Source organism: Aplidium turbinatum, chromosome 1 (assembly GCF_918807975.1).
Source record: "Aplidium turbinatum chromosome 1, kaAplTurb1.1, whole genome shotgun sequence".
In the NCBI taxonomy this organism is placed as follows: domain Eukaryota; kingdom Metazoa; phylum Chordata; class Ascidiacea; order Aplousobranchia; family Polyclinidae; genus Aplidium; species Aplidium turbinatum.
This window is the reverse complement of record NC_137472.1, coordinates 16410303-16435956: the sequence shown is the minus strand read 5'-3', so window position 1 is coordinate 16435956 and position 25654 is coordinate 16410303. Positions and strand designations below refer to the sequence as shown.

At 39.2% G+C, this 25654-nt stretch overlaps 1 protein-coding gene across 1 annotated transcript; it reads left to right on the top strand.

The window, feature by feature from the left end:
- Positions 1-1681: 1681 nt before the first annotated feature.
- LOC145774383 (glutathione S-transferase 3, mitochondrial-like) lies at positions 1682-12378 on the top strand. Its single transcript, XM_082585623.1, has 4 exons — positions 1682-1702; positions 6290-6467; positions 8654-8776; positions 12122-12378. The coding sequence occupies exons 2-4, from the start codon at positions 6351-6353 to the stop codon at positions 12293-12295; spliced, it is 414 nt and encodes a 137-aa protein (XP_082441749.1). The 5' UTR covers positions 1682-1702; positions 6290-6350; the 3' UTR covers positions 12296-12378.
- Positions 12379-25654: the final 13276 nt, after the last annotated feature.

Sequence of the window (25654 nt, the reverse complement as noted above, 5' to 3'; positions counted from 1 at the left end):
GGTAAAAATTGATTTGTCCAAATAACTAGACATTTTTCCCAAATGATTTTTATAATCAACTACATTAGTAGGATATTAAAAAAAAAAAAAACCTTGTGAAGTTACCAGTAGCCTACATAGTAGGCTTTTAAATCTTACCCATGAAGAAATGCAGCCTACAGCCCTACATGTTAGTGAAAATCAGTAATAAGCTTACCTCTGTTTCCCAACTGTACTTTTTACAGAGTGTTCTATTTTGCAGTTGTCGAATCGAAACTTTTTCTGCCCAGATTGCAATACCACATGCAACAGTTTTCAAAGTCGGTGATAATACATTTACATTCATTGGAAAATATTAATGTATCTCATAAATTTCAACAATTATGTAAAGTTTTTTAACTGGTGAGGCATCGAAACATTGTGATAAGATTGATTTGCCCAAATAACTGGACATTTTTGCCCAAATTTGCGACATTTTTTTTTTCAGCGGGGGGAGCAACCGCCCCCACCCCCCTGCCCGCCCACCTCCTATGGCTATGATTTGCAAGTAGCTAGAAGTGATTACCACCAAAAAATATATATATTCAGAATTAAAGAGTGGGTGAAGAAAAATATTTCGTGTTTTTGAAAAAACAATCCTGGTTAGGGAAATCACTATACCCGGAAGGGGGCCCGTTACTTTACCATCTGACGGCTGAAGTGGCTGTTTTAACCTCTGATGGCAATTCCTTTAGATCTGATTATATTAAGATCTTGATAATGTTTGAAGTCGCGGGGAATCTTTTAAATCCGGGCCCCCTAAATATTCCGGGCCCGGGTCCAAAAGTACCACCTAGACCCCCCTGTCAACGCCCCTGAGTGTGCAGTACTAACAGTGGTCCCTTGCTACAATGTTTTCCCTTGCACGGTTTCGTTGATTTAATGTGTGTGATTTTGCATCCATTGTAACGTAAACATTGTTGACTTAATCTGCACATGCTTATTTAATCATCGATCACGTGCTATTTCAAAGTTATCTAACTTACTTAAGCAAGGCTCGGTTTCCTTTGCAAGTGAAACCAGCTTACTTCCATTACGCTCCACGTAAGCTGGTAAGGGCCCCCATAAAATTCATTAGCACAGGGGCCCCATTTGACCTTAATCCGGGCCTGGGTTCAAGCCAATAAATTGTACTTGCAAAAACACTTTCAGTACAGTATTACAAAAACAATCACAATTTAAAAAAAGGTAGCCTATGCCGAGTAGTTGTCTTTGAATAGAATTATTGCGAATCATATGGCCAAGATACTTCAATTTTCTTGGTTTAATTGTTTGTACAATTTCCATGTTGGTTTGCATTCGAAACAGTACATCTTCGTTTGTGATTTTATGCCTCCAAAAAATGTTAAGCATTCTTCTTTGGTATGGTTTGATACTATCACAGTCTCTATATTACAGAGACTGTGATACCATCAGGATATAAAAAAATTAGCTTTGTGCAATATTTCACGCATGATTGCTCTGGTTGCTGAGCAATGACGACATGCATAACAACAGATGACAATGCACAACGTTTCCGAAAGTTTGGATAAAATTTTTTATTTGCTAACTTTGTTTGTAGATGCCGATTCTGAAGTCCAGAGGTAGGGTTGCCTAAACTGAGCCTAGGTGTACAGTATTTTGGACGAGAGGAATCTCTGGCAATATTGTAATTGATGTCCTTAGCCTTTTTGAACAATACTAGGTAGCCTACACTAAGTTTATTTGTTAATGGTTTACTTTAAAGACTCTTTAGCTTACCACCATCTGCACTTTACTTGGATTGCCCAGACTAGTTTAAGTTACGATATGATTGCTACTTAAACTAGCAATTCTTTAAATATGTGACAGTGCAAATGATTTATTGTATTTTAGCTACTGGTAGGTCTTTATTATAGGAAATCAAAAAGTTGTTTATCTGTAATAATAGGCAGAGGCTATTTCAAGTCATTATGAATACAGTATAGCATCTGAGGCTATATTTCCATGTTCACGCAAGCAAGATATTTAACTTCAATGTGCGCTCAAGCATGTTGTAAATACCGTTTTTTTTGTTTTTGCAAAACGTAAAGTCGGGCCAGGGAGTCGGGCATGTCATTCCCGATTAACCATTAGGCAAAGTAGGCACGTGCCTACAGGCCAGTCAAAAATCCAGGCCACTTTAAAATCAGTAGAAATTTAGTCATGTTTTCAAAATAATTATTTTCTAAACTAATAAGTAAGCTATTTATCTTAATAGCTCTGTTTTTCTAGATGAATTCAATCGCAAAAACGCGCAAAGTTGTTATTCAGTTAGGCATATGACCAAGTTTTTGCACGGTATAGGCTACCCTGTGTTGTAGTTGCAACAACGATCTTTGTGACAATGATTTGGCAACACTGATAATTCTAATTTTTTTTTAGTTGGCAACCCTAATTTTCGGGCCACTTATAAAATGTGCCTACAGGCCAACAGACCCTTAATCCGGCACTGGGGCATGTATAGGCCTAATAATCAACTTATGAAGACGGAAAATAAAACAAAAATAGCAAAACCATTAACCAACACGAAATTATTCAATACAATTAACTACTACAGTATTTTGGTATAACTAAATGTAATAAGCCCATCAAGTTGAGTTTTTGTCATAACTTTTATGCAAAATATTGTGATTGCAGTCTAAAGTCTTTCTGCATGGACTTTTTCAGAATCAGAGAAAAAGTTTATGCTTCAGATTAGAGCATATCTTGATGAATAGTTAGAAGATTACCAAAAAACTGACCTTCTTGTGTCTATTGCACAACCAATTTGAGAAGAAGCCATGCTAAATATTATCTTAATATAAAATAGAGTGAAGTAAATATATGCAGATTTTTTAAACGCTTTTTGTCAACTGGTTCTGTTGCAGCGCGGTCCAACTGCAGGCCCGCGGGCCAAACTTGGCCGCGAGTTCCGTTTTATTGGCAGGCAAACTGATAGTCACTAAGTCAGCTTCGCTTTAATCTAGCAATATCACTTCAATTTTTGTTTCTTTGTTATTATAATTGACAAAAAAGTTTGTGAATGATCCTTTGTGATGCATAACTATATCACTTTGTTCAAAAACTTTTCCCATGGGCGTGAGATTTAGTACACAGCCCCCAGGGTTTCAACGTTTTTGTTGTCAAAGAAAATGGAAAATGCTGCAAGCTTTTGGAAGTTAGTGTCAAAGGAGAAGTTTCCCCTTTAAAAGATGCTGTTCTGAACCTGTAGGCCACTCGATGTTTGGAAGTAGGCTACATACATTTGCGAATGTACGTTTTCGGCAATGTAGCCTACAATATTAAAATTAAAAATCGAAATCACCTTGGAAACGAGGCTCTTTGTCTTTACGCTTGCGTTCGCATGGCCACAACCAGTGTTTTTTAAGGTGTTTTGGGGGACCGAAACGGTCCCCCAAATTTCTCCAGCGGTTTCCCAAAATTTGGACTTGCAACTACAGTAGAAAAGTAATGGTTGTTTCTCCCTATGTCTTGTCGATAATACGAATATAGCCTACGATCAATAGTTCACGTCCGGAAAAAAGAATAAGTGGAGGTACAGCTAACAGCTGAATCAAAGAGTTCTTCACAAAAGAAGTGCACCTTCGATACTCGTCAATGTTTATTTCTGATTTATGGCGCATAATGATCAGTTTTTACGTGTGGAAACATAACAAGCAGAAGTCAACAAGCACACTTTGTTTGATTGTGCAGCAAACTTGTTTGGCGGCCGTGTTGGGCAGGCTGTTTGGTCGCTGTCACAATCATTTAAGCCAGTGTTTCTTAACCTTTTCTGACTTTAGCACCCCTGTAAATAGGCCTGAACAGTCTAGCACCCTCTAACTATCGTTAACATACGACTACTACAGTAGCCTACTACAATGCCGGACAAAAGTTTAGTGGAGGGCGAAATTTTGATATGCTTGCAGATAGTTGGCGATATATTTTGTAATGAAGTCTCTTGTTGTCTAACAAACTGTGCTGTTGTTTTAACGAAGTTGATTCAGGACTTGGTATTTGACTTTCATTCACCAACAGAAATTCAATTGTAACCAGTGGCGTAGCCAAGGGGGGGGTTTTGGGGGTTACAACCCCCCCTTTGGCACGCGTGTGACGTCATGATATTGAGAATGATGCTTTCAGTCTAAAAAAAGAATTGCCTAATTTTAAACAAAATTGCATTAAAAGAGCGAGTTATGCCAATACCAAACATTCAAACATCTCAGCCAGGAATTTGCAACAAGAAAACATAGAGGCTTAGCTTTATTTCCGAAAAATGCCGAAGAAAGCATGATCTTATCCTTTTGCTATGCTACCGGACAGCACCATTTTACAGGAATATTCGTACCCACATTTTTGTTGAAAAGCTCTCAGAATGCACCAAATTCAAAGTAATTTTTCAAAATTTTCTGGGGGAGGCCCCCCAGACCCCCCGCCGCTGGGTGGTCAAGACCCCCCCCTTTTAAAATTCCTGGCTACGCTACTGATCGTAACCATAGCCTATGTGCTATGTGCGTAAGTGTATCAACTCTATTAAAGCAACAGCACAGTTTGTTAGACGACAGGAAACTTTACCTCACTACAAAATATACCGCCTGCGATCAAAAAGCATGTTAAAATTTTGGCGCCGCCATTAAACTTTGTTACTTTGGCGAAGAAAAGCGATGTGCAAATTCATCATTTTGTTTATTCTTCAAAGCTACTCTTCAGGGGTACACAGTGGCGTAGCAGCCACTTGGCGGTTCTGGCTCTGCGCCAGGGGCGGAAAAATGAGCACACAGCACTAGAAATGAAGTAATGCAAAAATAAATAAAAAGTAAAACAAGAAAATGATTTACAAAGAGACAGCTAGCACACCTTGAATTTTTTTTGAGAGGCTAGTGCGAAGCAGTGAAACCACGTTTGATCGTAATGCAACAGCGTTTGATGTTTTACAGTGGTTAGCTAAATCACACATACTTGATTCGACACCATATTTATGCTTGTGTCTGAAACTTTATCTTACCATTGGTGTTTCAATTGCGAGCTGTGAGAGGATTTTCTCAAAGCTCAAAATGATAAAGTCGTATTTGCGTTCTACCGTGAATGATGATCGGTTATCAGCTCTATCGATTCTTTCTATAGAAAGAAACTACGTTCAAAAACTTGATTTTGAAGATATTATCGCTGATTTTACTTCGGGAAAAGCTCGAAAAGTTCAATTTTGAGGCGGCTATTGATCTTTTATTTGCCTAATACATTTGTTGTCCATTTTTTGTCTTTTATTTTTGACCTTAACGCTGATACAGAGAGGCTTCTTTCTCAAGCAATATGGAACCTCTGAGACGCGGCACATTATTTGTAATTATTTTTATTGAATAGATTGCTTGAACATGAAACTATTTCAAAATTTGCTGCAGTCTACTTAGGGCGGCATTTTCAACGAAAGCCAGGGGCGGCAGCATATGCTCCTACGCCACTGGGTACACAGGTCCTAATAAACCAAAATTTGTGTGTTTCAATGCGCGCAAATTCACGCATGCGGTGAATACAAAACTGCAAATACGTACCCACCAGGTAAGTTCTCACAAACTACTCAGGATCAAGTTGCGTACTTAAGAGATGACTACAATAAGTCAATAACAGCAAACCATATAGGCTACTTCGAAACAGCAATCATTGATATGACAACTGCTGATACTGGCAGAAAGACGAAAAAATGCAGAAAAGTAAAATGGAATTTTTTGATGTTATAGGCTACTGCATGCATTTAGCACCCCCTACAGTCTATTCCAGCACCCCCAGAGGGTGCTAGCACCCCCGGTTAAGAAACGCTGATTTAAGCTGTGCCTTGTCGAATAATTCATTTTATGTTGCGTTGATTGTATGTAGTTATGGCTATTTTTTGGTATTTAAATGGAACACTTGCGGTCTCTTAAAACTACTTAGCGGTCACCCAAACCAAACCTTAAAAAAACAACTGGCCACAATTACGATTCTCGTGGATTCCAACGCTGTTGCCTAAAATTAAAATCTAAAGTTGATAAAGTTAAAGATGATCCCCCTTTTAGAGTGAAACAAGCTGTAGAGATTTTAAAGAGTAGTAACTATAATGCCATAGGTTATGCATAATTTTCCAGCAGTAAGCCTATGAATCGCTATTTAAAAAACATTGGCCCGCAAGATAAAAAAAGAAAAGTGTTTGGCCCGTGATGAAAAGAAGTTGGACCACGCTGTTCTGTTGGATGCATTGAGCGCAATGTTACATGTAATTGTAATGCTAAGGAGTTTTAATGTCAATTTTTTGTTTTAGATTTTTGCCTTAATACATTACTTTAATCCAAATTGTCAAGTTTGCCTCTGTGTAGTTCAACATGTCTAGCTTACCCAAGGATTATGGCTTTGTAGCAGCTTCTGGCGTAGCAACATGTCTGCTAGTTCAAGGAATGGCATGCAGCGTGGGAAGAGCCAGAAAAAAGTACAACGTTCCTGTAAGTGATAGGCTATGACAGTGGTTCCCAACCTTTTTTAACCGGTGGACCCTTTTAGTCGATATTCAAGTCTAAATTCCCCCCCTATAAATTTCGTTTGTTAAAAACTCGTTTAGCCTACATTAATATTTTAATCTAAGTCTTGGAAAATAAACTAAACTTTCGCTAGTAGCCAAATAAGCTTTTTAACTTGTACGCCTAATATTCATTTTTATACTAAAATAATTTTCTTAATGAAGCACGGTGCTAAAAAGTATTTTATTCAAAGAATACACTCAAAATGCAGGAGTCAATGCATTTAACAGTCTGTGTGAAGCTTGTGATTGTTTGTTTCGACAACTCATGGATGTGGTGGAAAGTATTGGAAAGAGCACAACGAATATCATTGTCCACGTCTAATCTGTTTCTCTGTTTTGTTTTCATTTCGAAGAGTTGAAAAACTTGATTTGCATAGATAAGTGAAAGCAAACGAAAGGATACTTGGAATAGCTTTCTCTGTCACTTTGATAAAGTGAATGTCATCTGAAACACCGAGACCTAACCCTGGCACGCCGTTAGCAAGAAGCGGTTGACTTGATCACATCGAAATAAGTTGAGAATTAAAATAAAGTTTAACCAGCCTCATGTTTAAAAAGAATATATATTTCGCTACTTAGTAATGAGCATCTTCAGTTCTTATTCAAATAGAATCACTTTGAGGTAGGAATTACACATTCATGGCCAAAATCCAGTGACTGATTTTTCTCTGAATAAGTCTCTTGTGCAAGAATCCGTTTTGAGTTCTAAAAATTCATCCTGCAATTTATCGGAAGGTTTTCCATCAACAATGTGAACGAATTTCGTATTAAATCGAGCTCATCGTCATAAATTTCAGGAAAATATCGAATGAATTCTAGTTATAAAGCTTTAAGATGTTGCAAAATCAATTCTTTTTCCAACTCTGGAAGAACTTGTTCTTTGCCGTCAACAACCAGCGCCGATGATAATTCTAACTTTGTTTATTGACTAACTAACAATTGTTTATTCTAACTTTTCTCTTTCAATGATCAAGCTTGCTGGTGAAAGTTTCCAAAGCATCTTTAAATGCTGAGCGGTACTGGCATTTGCTTTTTGAAGGGCCACTCAAGCCAGGCTGGTCGAAAAGTAGAGGCCAGACCAAATTTAGTCCCCCTCGACCAGGACAGCAGAGCCTTCTAGTACCTTAAGACAATCCCCTAATAACAGTGACATTAATCAATCACTCTCCTCCAACCTGCCTTGAGCCAGCATGGAAGCAGTACAGCTTGTAAATTCACATGGTATCAATATGTCAATGGTTCATAGATACAGATAACCAATGTTGATGCGCAATCTGCTTTGAACGGAGATGGCGATTGAATATATACCGCATATTGGTGTGTTTCTCTTGCATATTCAGATTTAGTTTATTCAATGGACCAAACAAATAAGCAAGGAATCTAATCCATCTGTCATCATTCAGCAATGTAACAAATTCCAATTTTATTTAAAGGTCAAAAAATAATTTCAGCTCGTCTCTGAGCTTAAGCACTCGCTTGGTTACGTTTCCTCTTGAAAGCCATCAAGCATTTGAATGAAAAAGTGAAAAAGAAGTAGGCCTACGTGATGGTCTGCATCCATGTCAATGCATAGTTGCTTAAATAGTCGGGAGTTAATCTAATAATACATTCCTCTTTAACGCTCTAATGTAGACCAACTTACTGGGCTTAAAAAGGTTTACAATCCTAAAACCAAATTTCCCCCAGAAAATTGCAAAATTTCCCCCTAGTGGGGAATTCCCCCCGGTTGGGAACCACTGGGCCATGAGATGTGTTATGTGCTTTTGTTCTAATTATTGTTTTAAATATGATAATCTTCTAAAAACTATAAATGTATCATAAAAACTTTTTCTTAGACTCAGTTAAAACAATCAGTTGATGTTTTTCCTTTTCAGTCTCATCAAAATACTACTGAAGAGTTTACTGTTGCAATAAGTATAAAAAATTGAGGTCTTAGCAGGGCTGTGGAATCGAAGTCGTGGGGTCGGAAGAGTTTTGGCATGTCTGGAGTCAAAGTCGTTAAAAAAATGCCTAGTCGACCAGTTATAAATCGAGGAGTTGAAATCTTATACGGTAATTTTCGGCCTACTCCACAACCCTCGGTCTGCGAGATGTTTTCTTATTTTTTAGTATCCCACCATGTATGTGGACACGGAAAACAAATTTAATTGCATCCAGCGGATCCATCAACATACTTTGGAAGAGCACCCATGCATTCTTTTTATGCTAGCTTATGGAGGGCTTGAATATCCGGTAAATATTTTTCATTTTTACTTCAATGTCGCAATTTCTTCTAGTTCTGACACCTAAGGAGATTTTGGAAAGATTGATGAAGTAGTTTATTGGGATAGTCAAACGTTAACTAGTTAGATAAGTGGTCGAATAGTTCTACTTATGAGATGATAGATGAAAATTCTCAAACTGGCGAATGGTTCACCACTTCCAGCACATAAACAAATCAAGTTCTAAATAACAAACGTCTTTGTCGATTTCAAAATAAACATACACTACCACTTGCAACAGCTACTTTACAATTGGCAATAACTTCCACTTTACAATCTATTCATTATCGGCTGGAACTTTACAATCGTCTTCAATATTTTTTTATTACATTTCTAATCCCTATAATACACAACTCTAAACACAACTGTAATCAAATCAAGCGGCTATTTATAACAGGTTTGCTTGGACCAGAAGCTTCCAGAGACTAGGGTAAATATTGCATAACAAAAACTCATTCTGAATACTGAAAAGTTTGGGTGTTCATCAGGACAATTATCGTTTCTAGCACTAGTTGCTACGTTCATCTGATGAAATTGAAAGTAAAATTAACAACAAACAAGATGGTTTATTGCTTCACTGACGTTTCGCGCACCATGACAATGCGCATCCTCAGAGCGAATAACATACAAAATAAAATTTCACCAGGTTATATACTGCAGTGCGATTGAAGGCAAGAAAAAATAAAATAAAACACGCAATATTTTAAAAAATTGGCCAATAATGTGTGAGCGGTTACTTTCCTCGTTAAATTACGTAAAAACTTGTCTATTGTTGGAAGTTTTTACGTAATTTAACGAGGAAAGTAACCGCTCACACATTATTGGCCAATTTTTTAAAATATTGCGTGTTTTATTTTATTTTTTCTTGCCTTCAATCGCACTGCAGTATATAACCTGGTGAAATTTTATTTTGTATGTTATTCGCTCTGAGGATGCGCATTGTCATGGTGCGCGAAACGTCAGTGAAGCAATAAACCATCTTGTTTGTTGTTAATTTTACTTTCAATTTCATCAGATGAACGTAGCAACTAGTGCTAGAAACGAAAAACTCATTCTTCTGGTCAACAAGTATTGTGGTCAACAACAATAAATTTCCAGAATGTCACGTAGGCCTACATAGCAACTTTCTAGAAGCAGATTTCACAAACAGATTGCGTAAGGTAACTAAAGGTTACTATCGGTCAGTATCATCGAAACACCACAACAGAATTACGCAATAACATAGTTCAACCATTTTAGAACAAAAATATAGCTTGTCGCCCGAGCTACGCACATTGATTGTAACACTCAAACGTTACTCAATTTTATCAGAAAAAATTAAGTAAGTGTAGTAAGCCTTAAGTTGCTTTACTTTTGCTATATTCAATCAGTGACAAAAACAAATTTCGTTTTGATGGGTGTGAATTTACCTTCCTGACGTTGACGCATACCGGTATCGCTTGTGCTGAAGGGGCACGCTTGTTTTGATAAAATTAATATTGCTGCCGAAGTGATTCAATTTTTTCACTACTAAAAGATGCATTGGTTTTTCATTGTAATCGGGGCAACCAAATGTAAATGAAGTTATGTTTTTCTGCCATAGCCTTGTTATAAACTTGATAGAGCATTCCAGCCTAGATTTCAGTCTGATGCTGGGGCAGTGGCGTAGCCAGAAAAAATTTTTGGGGGGGCCAAATATTTGATAAATTGAAGAGAACGACAAAGTGTTTGATTTAAGACATCGCCACCTGATGTGAAATGGCGTATCCTGATGGGTTAAGCAAGGGAAGCAATAAAGCTGGCGGGGGTTAGAGCGTGCCGAAGGCACGCGTATTCTAGGGGGGTCCGTGGGCATGCTCCCCCGGAAAATTTTTGCAAAATTACACTAAAATAATGGATTATAGCGCTTTCTGGAAACACTTTCAGGGTAATATTTTTATGAAATTTATAGGCAGATAAACAGCTGTTAACTTATTAAAGGTAGCTGTTACACACGAACGGGCAAAATCTGCGGCTAAAATTAGAGAACACAAAAAACTCAGCTACACAAAAGCCCAACATAGTAAGCGATTCTGAAATTGCTTCCACAGATTAGTTAAAAGAAGCGTAAATCGCGTAAACTTTGCGCGATTTACAATTTGCAAAATTTATTTGTGTCTTTCTGTGTGTCTAAAACAAGTCCTGGGTGGTGTTAATAGCCAGATGTCTTGGAAAACGATATAAATTTATACAAATATTTTCAACAAAGGAACCCAAAATTTGAAAATTTGGGGGGGGCCATGGCCCCTTTCGCCCCCCCCTGGCTACGCCTATGTGCTGGGGGTGATTTGAAGAAACACTCTTAAGTTCTAAACTGTCCATTCACGGTTGTTGCAGAACATTGCAAATTCTGTGTAGGCTATCGCGTATTGAAATGTTACAAATAATTTGTTCCAACCCCAAAAAGCTAACATCCAATTGCGGACTCCCGCAACTTCTAAGAATGATGATACTTGGTGAAAAGCTTACAGAATTATTCCTGTAGCCTACTGTATTTTAATTTTAGTTATTTCTCTTCATTTAGCTGTTTTATTAAAGACATGTTGCATGGCTGGCTTATCGATCAGGAAGAAATAAAAAGAAGCATAAAAACAACATTTTGCAATGAATTTGGTTGCACCTTCAATCATTCTATAGATCCGGGGCACTAGCTCAGTTGGTTAAACTTTGGAGTTCATAAAAGAAGAAACGGCAAGATCAAGCGGCGCTGGCTTGACTCTCGAAGTATGCGCTTCAGGAGCGCATTTCAAGAACAGCTTTGTAGGCTACTCAGGGCACCCAGTGAATGATATAATTTACAGCCAACACTTTATCCACGACCGAAACCTTTGTCAAACTCGGGAACCGGGCATAAGTCAGTAGGCTAGTTCAAAGTCTCGAAAGGTTTGGGACGATTAAACCTTAGAAGCTTTCTCAGAGCGAGGGTAAAGATTTCCACAATTCAATTCCTAGGTCCAGACGTTAGATGCTGCACCCGATACCCGTAGGCCTACATTTTTTTGAATCATTTTTTGGAACAAAAACTTATAAGTACCTTATCGTAATAGCCTAGTTATTCAATTGCATGAAACCTTGAAATTTGTAACTATTCACAATACACAGCATGGATTTGGCACTACCAGAATTATTTCGGTACCAAAGCAACGGTTAAATGGGTAAAGGCCTACGTGTTTCTCAAAATTCTTTGCGGAAACGAGTTGACTAAAAATTTATTACTCACAACGCCATGTTCATCATAGGCCTAACTAACCTTTATTTTAATGAGTGAGGGTTTTTTTAACCGAACTGGTATGTTTAGAGAACTTCGGCTGGCCTCGCTTGCCTGTGGATTTTGGGAAGATTGGCGTTTGCTGCTGGTTACTCCACCGGTGACCCCAAAAAGAGGTCATGGGGGGCATTTGGTTGTTTAGCAACGTTGGGGCTGTTTGCCACCAGTACTGCATTCACTCTTAAAAAGCTAGATCTTATTTAAGCTTTGTTTTATGGAAGCAATATTGATTCAAGGTGTTTGTTTATTATGGTTGCTACAATTTTGAAGTAAAACTGCTATTTTTATGAGTTGTGTGTTATTTTTGTCATTGGTTTGTACAGGGATATTTATAACTACGGGATTGGAAACTATGTGGAACTCAAAATCATATTATGCACCAGTAGGGTCACTTTTCTTTGTGCGCTGCTTTGATAAATAATCACATAGATTGACCTCAAAGGGACGAACAACCAAAAGTGTAACAACCAATTCACCTGCTGTAAATTGTAAGGTCTACGCTTGCCTGGTTTGTTTATTTGCTTGTATTCCATTAGTGCAGTCATGTTGTATTTTGTTTGGTGTTTAAAAAATTTCCAGAATGACTATTGGTTTAAGTTCTGATGACATCTTAAACGGATTGGTTTCGTACCGGATTGGTCTGTGAATAAGTTGATGATACAACAGCATATTTCACTGATTGCTGAACACTTCTGATCCGTTTTGCAGTACGCAAAATGCTAAAGAACAACAGTACCGTAGGCGGTTTTTGGACTCGTTGCATTCATTCATTTTTTGGATTCATCTTTTTTTTCTAGCAGCGTAAATGTAGGCTACTTTTATAATCAATTAGGTTTTAATGTGATTGTACATTTTGTATTATTATTGTAAAATCGAATTTTGTATATCTTTTAGTAGGTATTTTATTTTGTTAATCTTTCTGTAGTCGTAGTAATGTGATGACCCTACTCGTGCATAGCACTGGATAGAATTTCCAATCCTGTAGTTATAGATATCCTTGGGTTTGGAACGAAAAAATAAGCGTAGGCTAAATGTTTAACAGGTTCATCATCTATTTTGCCGAAACATGAAGGTCGACTAGTTTGCAGCGACTCTTCCATCTTTCTATATTGTTTGCATCTTTTATTTTCAGGTTTCTTTTTGTCATGTCATCTTTCATGCTGTCATCCCAGGTTTTCTTTAGCCTTCCTTTTCTCACTTTTCATGTCACTACCTTATTCTAAACTCTCATTGTCAAATTGTTCTCATCCATTCGTTCAAGATGACCACACAAGTAGGCTACTCTTCATTATCCTCAACATCACTCCACTCTCTCAAGACATCATTTTAAATTTTGCCGAGAACTGTCTTGCCACGCATTAGCCTATCTACAAACCATCCTCATTTCTGTCTGACATGCTAATAATTTTAATGTTTAACATGTTAGCTGCATAAAAACACTTAACAAAAACAAGTGAAATTTCTTGGCGTGTGGGCTTGAGCAACGCATTCCAAGGACTGCTTTCCATTCACCGGCAGTGGATGGAATAATTAAAAGACAGCTCTTCAACAACCAGTGGAAACTTCACTCTGTCAATCTCGATGACGTGGTCTCCGTTGGCGAAGCTATCTCAATATGAGGATAAAGATTTCAACAATCAATTAACGCAAATCATGTCAGTTAAATTGACTTGTAGTCTTATGGCTGTAACTTAGCCTAAATCATCTTAAGGATACCGTAGCCTGCGTATGTTTACATATTGCGACCTTAATTGCTGCATAGGCCTTATAAAAAAAACAACTTAAAATGCGCATTTGAAGCAATTTCAGCCTGAATTTATAGTGAAACTTCGTCAAACAAAAAAAAACTGCGAAACTTGATGTCCGATGCAGAGGAGATATTTTCAAACTTAAAAAGTAGCCTATTAGGCTACTCCAACAAACCAACCTGCCACGCGCTAACCAACTGAGCTATCGGGGCGGACTAGAAATAAAACAATAAAAAAAATCTTTAAGATACATTCGTTACCTCTGCATTGTTGATGGAAGACAGTTGCGTTCAGCAGTGGTCTCCTGTCACCAGGGTTTAATCACCATCAACATAACTATATAGTAGAAACCGTGCAAATCAATCAATCATCGTGAAAACAAATAGTTTTTCTCCCAAAAGCAGGATTTGTCTCTAAATATAATGGACTTGGTGCAATGAAGTAGCCTATGTAGCCTACTTGACCTTAGATGTAACTGTGGAAAAAATAAAATAAGCGCACTTGCTTCAACTTGAAAATGTTACTTTCTGGCCTTTGAAAGCATCTCAAAAGTAGGCTTATGCCTGTTAATGTTATTAAGGCTGGGACTCACCTACATTGGTGGTCACAGCGGTAAACCATAATCTCTTCGTGGGAAAATTGTAACATAAAGTTCCCGGATCCGTTCGTCTGCATCTAATGACCGAAAAATAAACACTCTTTTGAAACGTCTATTCAAAAGTGTATTTCTGTAAAATTAGCCCGCGGCTATCGAAAATGGGACGCAACACCGTACGCCTCTAAAACTGTCACTACAGAACAGATTACTTGGATAAAAGACGGAAAATTTGTCCAGCTAGCAAGCACCAAGCAAACAGTTAAACTTGCGACTGACTTCCAACAAACAATTTTACGAATGACTAGAATAATTTGCGATATCTCAAATGCACGTAGACAGTAACTGTGACGCAATAATGAAAGACAATTATGAAGTCATTCAAACAGGTGTTCAAGCAGCTAATGCAATATTTCATCAGGTCTTACGACCGATGGTGCAATATTTGGACATTTTCTAGCAATTTCCATGACGTAAGATGCCAGCTAGGTTAAGTAGACCATAACGGTTTTTATATGACGTTTGATTTGGTGAACAAAATTGTCGGGAACATAGCGGCCCCTAGTTATGACAGTCTAGCATGGCATAACTAAAAAAGAATTGACGACAATTGTGAGCCAATGAATAAAAACACACGATACACAAATTGTTTGAATCACTCACTTTTAAGTTAATACGTAAATACAAAGGGCATGCAAAGAATGAACAACAATACGGAATAATACACGACGATACATGAAATTGGTACCATAGGTACATGCTAAAATGACGCTATATACAATGGTTGCGATAATAACCGACTGTTCCGGGCTCAGACAAGGGCGGCCACCGCAGACAAAACCAGGCTCAAACCCTAACACTTAGGTGTTCTTTACGGGGGCGAGGCACGAAATATCCCTCAACACGTAGTCTACTTTCACTTTCCCCGTACTCTCATCATAATTGCAGACGGCAACTTTAGCTCTACAAACCACAGGCTTCCCTTTCCTAATTTGTGGGACCACCTCATGCACCCTCCCAAGTTGATACTTCCCACGTTTACCAATGTCTTGGAGAGAACCCACCACTACAAGTTGACCAGGCTTCAAATTCTCGGCCATTTTTAACCATTTTTTCCGGCCCTGAAGCCCTGGCAAGTAAAAATCGATCCATTTACTCCAAACTGCTGAGAAAGTGACAAATTGAACCGATAGTCCCTCCTTAGTTGGTCACGATCATGTGGTTGCCCAACAGCACAGTATGGGTCTAAGTATGGGGTCAAAAGTGAGGCAGGGGTGATGACAGTAAAATCCCTAGGGTCGTCTTCAAAGGTACCAAAGGGCGTTCGTTCACGATCCGAACGGCACTGCCTGTGTACGTAAGCAGTTCAATAAAATTGGGCTTACGTACTGAAGAGTCCAAAATGTAAAAAAAGTATTTAATCACATCGGCCATGAAACCAAACTTACCAAGCCGAAATCTAGCCAAGACATCTACCAGAAGGTTTAACAAATCAAGACACGAAAACAATACATCATTAACACAAGTTCCTCGAAATTCAGACTTGCCATCGTAAACAATGCGCTTTTTTAATTGTGACGTCACAAAGTATGGTAAATACCACTGAAAGCCTTATACATTTTCTGCTTCACCAGCACGCTCAATATAGCCATTAGATTTAAGATCCTTCATGGTGTCAGTAAGGAAATCACAAAGTTCAGGTTGTTTTAAAGCCTTCTTCCTTAAAGCAGCAGCTCTATCTGACGCCAACACAAAATTGTTAGGTAAAGCAATATCTTCCTTCAACGGTACAGGTATCTCAAATCGACCATCTTTCAACTCAATATTCGGTTCAACAAGTTCTCTAGCCAAATTATCATTGCGAGACAATTCACAGGTTTCATTTTGCAACGTCAAATCCTGAATGACTTTATTCAGGTCTGCTATTTCCATATCACGAGACTCAATTTTACGTTGAAAGCCAGAGATGACATCCGACTCTGAAGACGTCTGCACTCTGCACACGTTAGCAACGCTTTCATCTAAGGGTGACTTACCACCACAAGCCAACCAACCGAGAGGAGTGAGCAAAGCATGCGGTTCACTACGATTTTCACCAACACGCTCCTCTTTGGCCCACATCAAATAAGCGTTGTCGTTGCCAATCAGTACATCTACAGTACTACAATCATTCAAATGAAACATATTCACGTCATGAAAATGACGGAAACCACTTAAATCCTGCTTGTGCGGTAAAGTTTTAACATCGTCAGCCCAAGCTGGGTTAACCACCGAAGTTATATCACAAAACAGTTCATCCGTCTCTAACGATTGGATGTTGAGTTTGACAAGGTCAGCACAAGTAGGTTTCTGACCAGCCAGAGTATCCATTTTAAACGACGCTTTATCATACGGTTTAACGCCAAGTTCGCACACCAAATCACTCGAAACAAACGTCAACTGCGAACCAGGATCATGCTGACAATACACCAACTTCGATTTGCCAGTCATTGGATTCAAAACACGAGCAGCAGTAACGCGGTTAAAGGCTGCTTTACCATTTCCAATCTTAACATTACGCACAGGAACTCTGGCACGAGCATCATCTTTGCCAATCGAATCCAGAGAATCACGTGACGTCACATAAAAATCATGCAGAAGAAAATAGTGTTTCCTATCATTGTTAGGGACACACTTACGACAGTTGTTTGCATGAACGCAATCCCTAACCATATGCTGGCGCAAACAATTCAAGCATTTGCCAGCTTTCACAATGACATCTCTCCGACCTTTAGGTGTCAAGCGCAAAAATTCTTTACAATTAGACAAAAAATGATATTCAACTTGACCACGTGACGAACAATAAAAACATGCCGGTATGTCTCTACGTCTGGCCACACCACCGCGCGGTGCGCCAACAGCAGTCGAGTACTGCGAACTCCCTGAAATCACATTATCATGGGGTTTTACCGACGTCTGCCTAACCGGACATGAAGGCAATTTTCCTTTGCCAGACTTTTTAGAATGCTGCGACTCACCAGAATCGCCCATTAGCATAATGCTAAAATCAGTCGACTTGCGCGTTTCCTCCCGTACTACAAATTCAAACAAACTCTGAAAGGTAGGCTCATCAGTGCCACCATACTGATCACCTAAAAAGTCAAGATAACGCTGCTTAGCGTCAAACGGGAGTCGCTTAGCCAAATCCAAAACAAAACGTCCTTCCAATTTGTCACGCTGACCATAAGCTTGCGCGTAAAGCAGACACTGCGACAATTCATCTTTAAACTCTTTCAAATCACTGGAAGAGATCGAAGTCAATTTGCTACCATAGCGATACTTTCTAATTTCCGGTTCGGCGAAAAGACCTCCACGAATCCCAAAACGCTGGGACAAGCGAGCTAACGACATTTCTATCCTGTCTTCTTCTGACAAGCCAGGAGTGTCGGAAACCAAATTAGCAATCGTTTGCGCAGCTGTTCTAACACAAGCTGCTTGTAACAAAGTCAAACGAGTTCCTTTAAACGGTGAAGCTGCCATTAAGGCCGTAACACGATTTTTAAAGAAGATAAATGGCATATTATTACCATCGTAACCAATCAAGGCCGCCTTATCGAAAAACGTCCTACTATTTTGGTATTCAAAAAAGCAATCCTGCTGTTGAGAACTCGATTTCGCGGGAGAAGACAAGCTATATTTCTTAAGGGGCTGAGTGGGCTCAGTCACATGCACAGCCCGATCACGATCCTCACAAACGTTAAAATCAGGAGACGCGATACGCCTCTCACAACCACTCAAATTACGTGTAGCTGGGCGATCAAAAACTAGCGGCGCAGAAAACTGTGAAGGGGGCAAGACATTACTTCTGATAGCGGCCCCGTGACCTGTACGCTCTGGGGGAGGAGTTCGGCTATAATTCGCAGACCTTGGCTCTACAGCCTTCGGAAGACCCTTAGCCACGGCCCCGAGACCTCCTGAAACAGCTTGAAAAGATGTGGATTGTACTGGTCCACTTACAGATTGAACAGGCGTCTGGAAAAGGTTATGTAAATTAAACTGCAATTTATGTTCACTTCTGGAATGGCTAGAAGAACCCTTCTTAGAACTACGCCGGGAGCCCACATCTGATCGATATTCAGCCAAAGCTACCTCTTTACGTTGTTCAGCCCTCAACTGTGCGTCTTTGAGTGCGAACTCAGCAGCTCTCGCTTCGGCTTTTGCGGCAGCCTCAACTCGTATGGCCTCAGCTCTCGCGGCGGCCTCAGCAGCTCTCGCTTCGACCTCAACTCGTATGGTCTCAGCTCTCGTGGCGGCCTCAGCAGCTCTCGCTTCGGCGTCAGCTTGTATCTGGAGCTCCTCTCGTCTTAGCTGCAGGTTAATTTGTGCAACTATCCGTGACGAGCTCTCAGACATCCTAGTGCTTACATTTGAGGCGCTATCCTCAGGATGTATGTCAGCACCCAACATATCTGAGAACTCATTTACTTTTTGTTCGAAGTTATTTTTTAACGAGTTAAATTCGGGGTCTACCCTATCACGAAGTTCTGCCAAGGTTGCAGAGTTAAAAATTTTAGTGAAAAGAGCATGGAAATGCCGTAAATCCTCTTCCAAGGTAGAGAACTTAGATCTAAAAATTAACAGTTCCTGCTTATCACTCAAAGAACCTAGGGGTACAGAAAGTTCCCCAATTTGAGTCAAAATATCCCTTCTAAGATGCCGGGCCTCTCGAACTGACTTAGCCTCATCGTTACTGGGTCCCTCCCCAGAATGGCCTGTCCGACCGCAAAGAACATCATCAGGCTTAAACTCAGTCGAGTCGACGGCGGTCGAGTCCTTGTCGCCACCGAGTGTAGACATATTAAATGTTGGGGCTAAATTTAACAATTAAAAAATTAAGTTACACAAACACACAAAATTATTACAGTAGTTATAAAAAACTTAACTGCAAAGACCGTAAAAATACAAAAAAGAATTTAAATGCACGATACCGTAGCTGTACGAGTATATGAAGTCCAAAAGTCCACAAAACTTGCTTGGATTCTTCGACTTGAATCTTCAAGCACAGATCGATTGTCTTTAATCTTCTTTCTTGCCAATGAATGTCAAAGTTATTTTTCGTCAGTACCAAACTGAGAAGAAATGTCTTTAATTTTCTTTTGCTTCTGTAGACTACCAACCAACAAGATCTTCTTTTATTATTTCTTTGCTTCTGTAGCCTACCAACCAACAACTTCGTCTTTTATTATTTTATGTGCTTCTAGTGCTTCTTGGCCTACCAGCTAACAAGTCTCGTCTTTTATTTTTTATGGTCACAGCGGTAAACCATAATCTCTTCGTGGGAAAATTGTAACATAAAGTTCCCGGATCCGTTCGTCTGCATCTAATGACCGAAAAATAAACACTCTTTTGAAACGTCTATTCAAAAGTGTATTTCTGTAAAATTAGCCCGCGGCTATCGAAAATGGGACGCAACACCGTACGCCTCTAAAACTGTCACTACAGAACAGATTACTTGGATAAAAGACGGAAAATTTGTCCAGCTAGCAAGCACCAAGCAAACAGTTAAACTTGCGACTGACTTCCAACAAACAATTTTACGAATGACTAGAATAATTTGCGATATCTCAAATGCACGTAGACAGTAACTGTGACGCAATAATGAAAGACAATTATGAAGTCATTCAAACAGGTGTTCAAGCGGCTAATGCAATATTTCATCAGGTCTTACGACCGATGGTGCAATATTTGGACATTTTCTAGCAATTTCCATGACGTAAGATGCCAGCTAGGTTAAGAAGACCATAACGGTTTTTATATGACGTTTGATTTGGTGAACAAAATTGTCGGGAACAATTGGAGATAAAATAAATTGTAATTCTCACAACAAACAAAAAAATGTTTTTTTCTTTACTGCTCTTTCTTTCTGTTACGGACCATTTTCATTTCAAACGTCATATAAAACCGTTCAGGTCTACTGAATCTTGGCGTCTGACGTAATGGACTATTGCTAAAAATGAGCAGATTGCAGAATCGTTTGCAAGACCTCTAAAACATTTGCAGCTGCATGCAGCATAACATTACATCATCGTTAAATCTTTAATTACTTGAACAAGTGTAAGCCAATCTTGAGCAGGTGTGAGCTAGACTTGAGCAGGTGTGGGTCAGGCTCGAACAGGTGCTTGAATAACTTATCATTGCCTATCATTATTACGTCACATAGCTGCTTACGTGCGTTTGAGATATTGCAAATTATTCTCGTCATTCGTAAAATTGTTGATTGAAAGTTAGTCGCATATTTAACTGGTTTGCTTAGTGCTGCCAGCTGGACAAAATTTCCGCCTTTTATCCAAGTAATTTGCATTGTAGCCTAGTGATAAGTTTAGTGGTGTATCGCGTTGCACCCGATTTCGACAGCCTTGGGCTATTTTTACAGAAATACAATTCTCGAATAGACGTTTTCGGAGGAGTGTTTCTTTTCGGTCATTGCATGCAGACGAACGGATCCGAGAATCTGGTACCCGGACATTTTGCCGAAAGACATTTTGCCGAAACCCATTTTGCCGAAACCCATTTTGCCGAAACTCATTTTGCCGAAAGGACTAAATGCCGAATGGACAAATTGCCGAAATTATACAAATGCATTATATGTATTATCATAACCTAATAACACATAAATGTCATTCACAAACAGATTTCACTCACAAATTATGTGCGACAGCGCGTAAGTATCCGACAGAAGTGTTATATGTATAAGCGAACGTCTAATACTGATCTCCAAAACCTGTGGAGACTGCATAGCCTATAGCCTATACTTATAGATGAGACTTGGTGTCACTAAGATTATTATTTAGGTTGGTTTGGAAAAGATGCATGAAACAACTCAGACACTACATCCTTCATCGGCGCTACCAAAGAGTCTCCACCTCTCATTAGCGATACCAAAAACACTCCATCCCTCACTGACGCTATCAAAGATGATTCAACTCTTATTAGAAATACCAAAAACACGCTGCTATATCATCATGCTTGTTATGCTCTTACATGCGCAGGAAATTAATAAAACAAAGCTTTTTTAACTATTTTATCTTGATAATGAGCTGCCATATTATGTATTTGTTCTACAATATATAGGCTACTTAATATCGTTGCTGCGAACACTTTATTTCTGTATGAAATCTGTAAATAGTCCTTGTTTTGATAGTCCGTTATGTAATTTCAATATGTGTGTGTAACTGTGTATATTAGTTTGTTTTTGTGATGTTGGGTTCAGTCGTGTTCTCATTGCTTTAAGAATTGGCGCTCCAGTTGTTCCAGGAACGAGGAGGCGACTGATTCTTAACTAATTCATCAACTTATTTTAAAGTATCAGGTTTGGTGGCCGTGCTTGACTATATTTATTGATGCATATACCGCAATATTAGATCCTTTCACGCACGTCTTAAACCATTAAGGTTTTGCCACCTTTTCCTTTTGTTAGTTTTGTTACTGTATTTCTTTTTCTCAATATCATTTCTTTTGCATTCTGACAAAGAAAAATAAATTGAATTGAATTGAATTGAATGAACTTCAAACTAATACTGATTTCCAAAAACTGTGGATACTGTAGCCTATATAAAGCAATTTTTAGGCAAACAACAGTAGCAAAGTAATTACTACAGTATTTCAAAGCCACTGCTTGCATGGTAACGAGACTTGGTGTCACTTCAAAATAATTATCAGTTCAAAGGCATTGCTTGCATAGCAATGAGACTTGCGACTTGGTGTCACTTCAAAATAATTACCAGTTCAAAGGCATTGCTTGCATAGCAATGAGACTTGCGACTTGGTGTCACTTCAAAATAATTACCAGTTCAAAGGCACTGCTTGCATAGTAACGAGACGTGGTGTTGCTTCAAAGTAATTTTTAGGCAAACAAAAAGTAGCAAAGTGATTCTATTTCAAAAGCACTGCTTGCATAGTAACGAGACTTTGTGTCACTTCAAAGTGATTTTTTTCCAAATTGTTTCGGCAATTTGTCCATTCGGCAATTAGTCCTTTCGGCAATTAGTCCGTTCGGCAATTAGTCCTTTAGGCAATTTGTCCATTCGGCAAAATGTCCTTCGGCATAATGTCATTTCGGCAAAATGTCTTTCGGCAAAATGGGTTTCGGCAAAATGTCTTTCGGCAAAATGTCCGCGCACGTTTAAAACAACCTGAACTTCATGATTTCCTTACTGACACCATGAAGGATCTTAAATCTAATGGCTATATGGAGCGTGCTGGTGAAGCAGAAAATGTAAAGGGATTTGAGTGGTATTTACCATACTTTGTGACGTCACAATTAAAAAAGCGTATTGTTTACGATGGCAAGTCTGAATTTCGAGGAACTTGTGTTAATGATGTAATGTTTTCGGGTCCTGACTTGTTAAACCTTCTGGTAGATGTCTTGGCTAGATTTCGGCTTGGTAGCTTTGGTTTCGTGGCCGATATGACCAAGTAGCCTACTTTTTTCACATTTTGGACACTTCAGTTCGTAAGCCCAATTTCATTGAACTGCTTACGTACACAGGCAGTGCCGTTCGGATCGTGAACGAACGCCCTTTGGTACCTTTGAGTGACGACCCTAGGGATTTTACTGTCATCACCCCTGCCTCACTTTTGACCCCATATTTAAACCCATACTGTGCTGTTGGGAAACCACTTGATCGTGACCAATTAAGAAGGGATTATCGGTTCAATTTGTCACTTTCTGAGCAGTTTTGGAGCAAATGAATAGATTTTTACTTGCCAGGGCTTCAGGGCCGGAAAAAATGGCTAAAAATGGCGGGGAATTTGAAGCCTGGTCAACTGTAGTGGTGGGTTCTCTCCAAGACATTGGTAAACGTGGGAAGTATCAACTTGGGAGGGTGCATGAGGTAGTTCCACAAATTAGGAAAGGGAAGCCTGTGGTTCGTAGAGCCAAAGTTGCCGTCTGCAACTATGATGAGAGTACGGGGAAAGTGAAAGTAGACTACGTGTTGAGGGATATTTCGTGCCTCGCCCCCGTAAAAAACACTTAAGTGTTAGGGTTTGAGCCTGGTTTTGTCTGCGGTGGCCGCCCTTGTCTGAGCCCAGAATAGTCGGTTATTATCGCAACCATTGTATATAGCGTCATTTTAGCATGTACTTATGGTACCAATTTCATGTATCGTCGCGTATTATTCTTATCGCTGTTCATTCTATGCATGCCCTTTGTATTTGCGTATTAACTTAAACGTGAGTGATTCAAACAATTTGTGTACCGTGTGTTTTTATTCATTGGCTCACAATTGTCCTTAAATTCTTTTTTAGTTATGCCATGTTGGACTGTCATAACTAGGGTCGCTATGTTAGGGACAATTTTCATATCAAACGTCATATAAAACCGTTCAGGTCTACTGAATCTTGGCGTCTGACGTAATGGACTATTGCTAAAAATGAGCAGATTGCAGAATCGTTTGCAAGACCTCTAAAACATTTGCAGCTGCATGCAGCATAACATTACATCATCGTTAAATCTTTAATTACTTGAACAAGTGTAAGTCAAACTTGAGCAGGTGTGAGCTAGACTTGAGCAGGTGTGGGTCAGGCTCGAACAGGTGCTTGAAAAACTTATCATCGCCTATCATTATTACGTCACATAGCTGCTTACGTGCGTTTGAGATATTGCAAATTATTTTCGTCATTCGTAAAATTGTTGATTGAAAGTTAGTCGCATATTTAACTGGTTTGCTTAGTGCTGCCAGCTGAACGAAATTTCTGTCTTTTACCCAAGTAATTTGCATTGTAGTGACAAGTTTAGTGGTGTATCGCGTTGCACTCCAATTTCGACAGCCGTGGGCTATTTTTACAGAAATACAATTCTCAAATAGACGTTTCCAGAGAGTGTTTCTTTTCGGTCATTGCATGCAGACGAACGGATCCGGGAACTTTATGTTACAATTTTCCCACGAAGAGATTATGGTTTACCGCTGTGACCACTTTCTGTCGGCACAACTGGAAAAAAAACATGTGTAGGCCTATATATTTTTTTCTTAATTGCAATTAAATGCCGTGTGGTTTGACACACACACATACCACCAGAAATAGGTTCATCCAATGGTGTAGCCAGGGTGGGGGTTGGGGGTTACAACCCACCCCCTTTGGCACGCGTGTGACGTCACGATATTCAGAATGATGCTTTCAGACTTTATGTCTCTAAAACAAAGTTTGCCTAATACGAAACTGCATTAAAAGAGCGAGTTTTGCCATTACCAAACATTCAAATATCTCATCCAGGAATTAGCAATAAGGAAACATAGAGACTTAGCTCTATTACCTAAAAATGCCTAAGAAAACATGGTCTTATATCCTTTTGCAATGCCACCGGACAGCACCATTTTACAGGAATATTTATACCCACATTTTTGTTGAAAATGCTCTCAGAATGCACCAAATTGAAATAAATTTTTCAAAATTTTGTGGGGGAGGCCCCCAGGCCCCGCCTCTGGGTGTCGCCTTTGTCAAACAAGCCGTTGGGCTTCGCCCGCCGGTCATCAAAAACCCTCCTTTCAAAATTCCTGGCTACGCTACTGGGTTCTTCAGTTTTGATTGATTGAATCTTTATCCTCGGACTGAGAAAGCTTCTTGCAGAGCTTAATCCTGGCAGTGTCGCATACTTGTAGAGGCTTTGAATCACTGACGCTAAAAAAAGGTAAAGGTGAGTCCCATACTTGATTCAAGCCTCGGGGAACGAGAAGATAAGGTTCTCATTAGACTAAGCCTTCGCTAGATGCTAGACGCTAGATGCCGCTGAATGGAGAGCAGTCCTTAACGTGCGTTGCTCAAGCGCACACTCCGAGAGTCGAACCAGCGCCGCTGTTGATCTTGAAGTTTCTTCGTTCCAGAAGTGACGCGCTAACCAATTGAGCTATCGGGGCGGTTTAAAAATTTTAAAATAATATGATTTTGCAATTAAGCCACGAGAAATTTCAAAACTTTATCTGCTGATCAAAAACGAATTGATTTCCTAAATTCATTTTCAACGCAAACGAACAGAAGGCCTAGATAAAAGAAATGAAGTAATTTTAATTTCCAAAGTTTTAAAGTTTCGTTACAAAAATCTGATCTGGCAATTTTTGTTTTTTTTCTGTTTGTTGTTTTGCAAATGACAAAGTTGCCAGTTTTGCATTTTTTCCGACAAATTTGGCAAGTTTTGTTTTGGAGTCACAATAATATTTGAGCAGTTTCAGGTTTTGTGCTGGT

Bases quoted from the DNA above. Each gene is read 5' to 3' on its own strand.
- LOC145774383 (XM_082585623.1), top strand. From the start codon at position 6,351: ATGTCTAGCTTACCCAAGGATTATGGCTTTGTAGCAGCTTCTGGCGTA. The intron at 6,468-8,653 runs GTAAGTGATAGG...CTTATTTTTTAG, and splicing joins GAAAAAAGTACAACGTTCCT to TATCCCACCATGTATGTGGA. The intron at 8,777-12,121 runs GTAAATATTTTT...TGGTATGTTTAG, and splicing joins ATGGAGGGCTTGAATATCCG to AGAACTTCGGCTGGCCTCGC.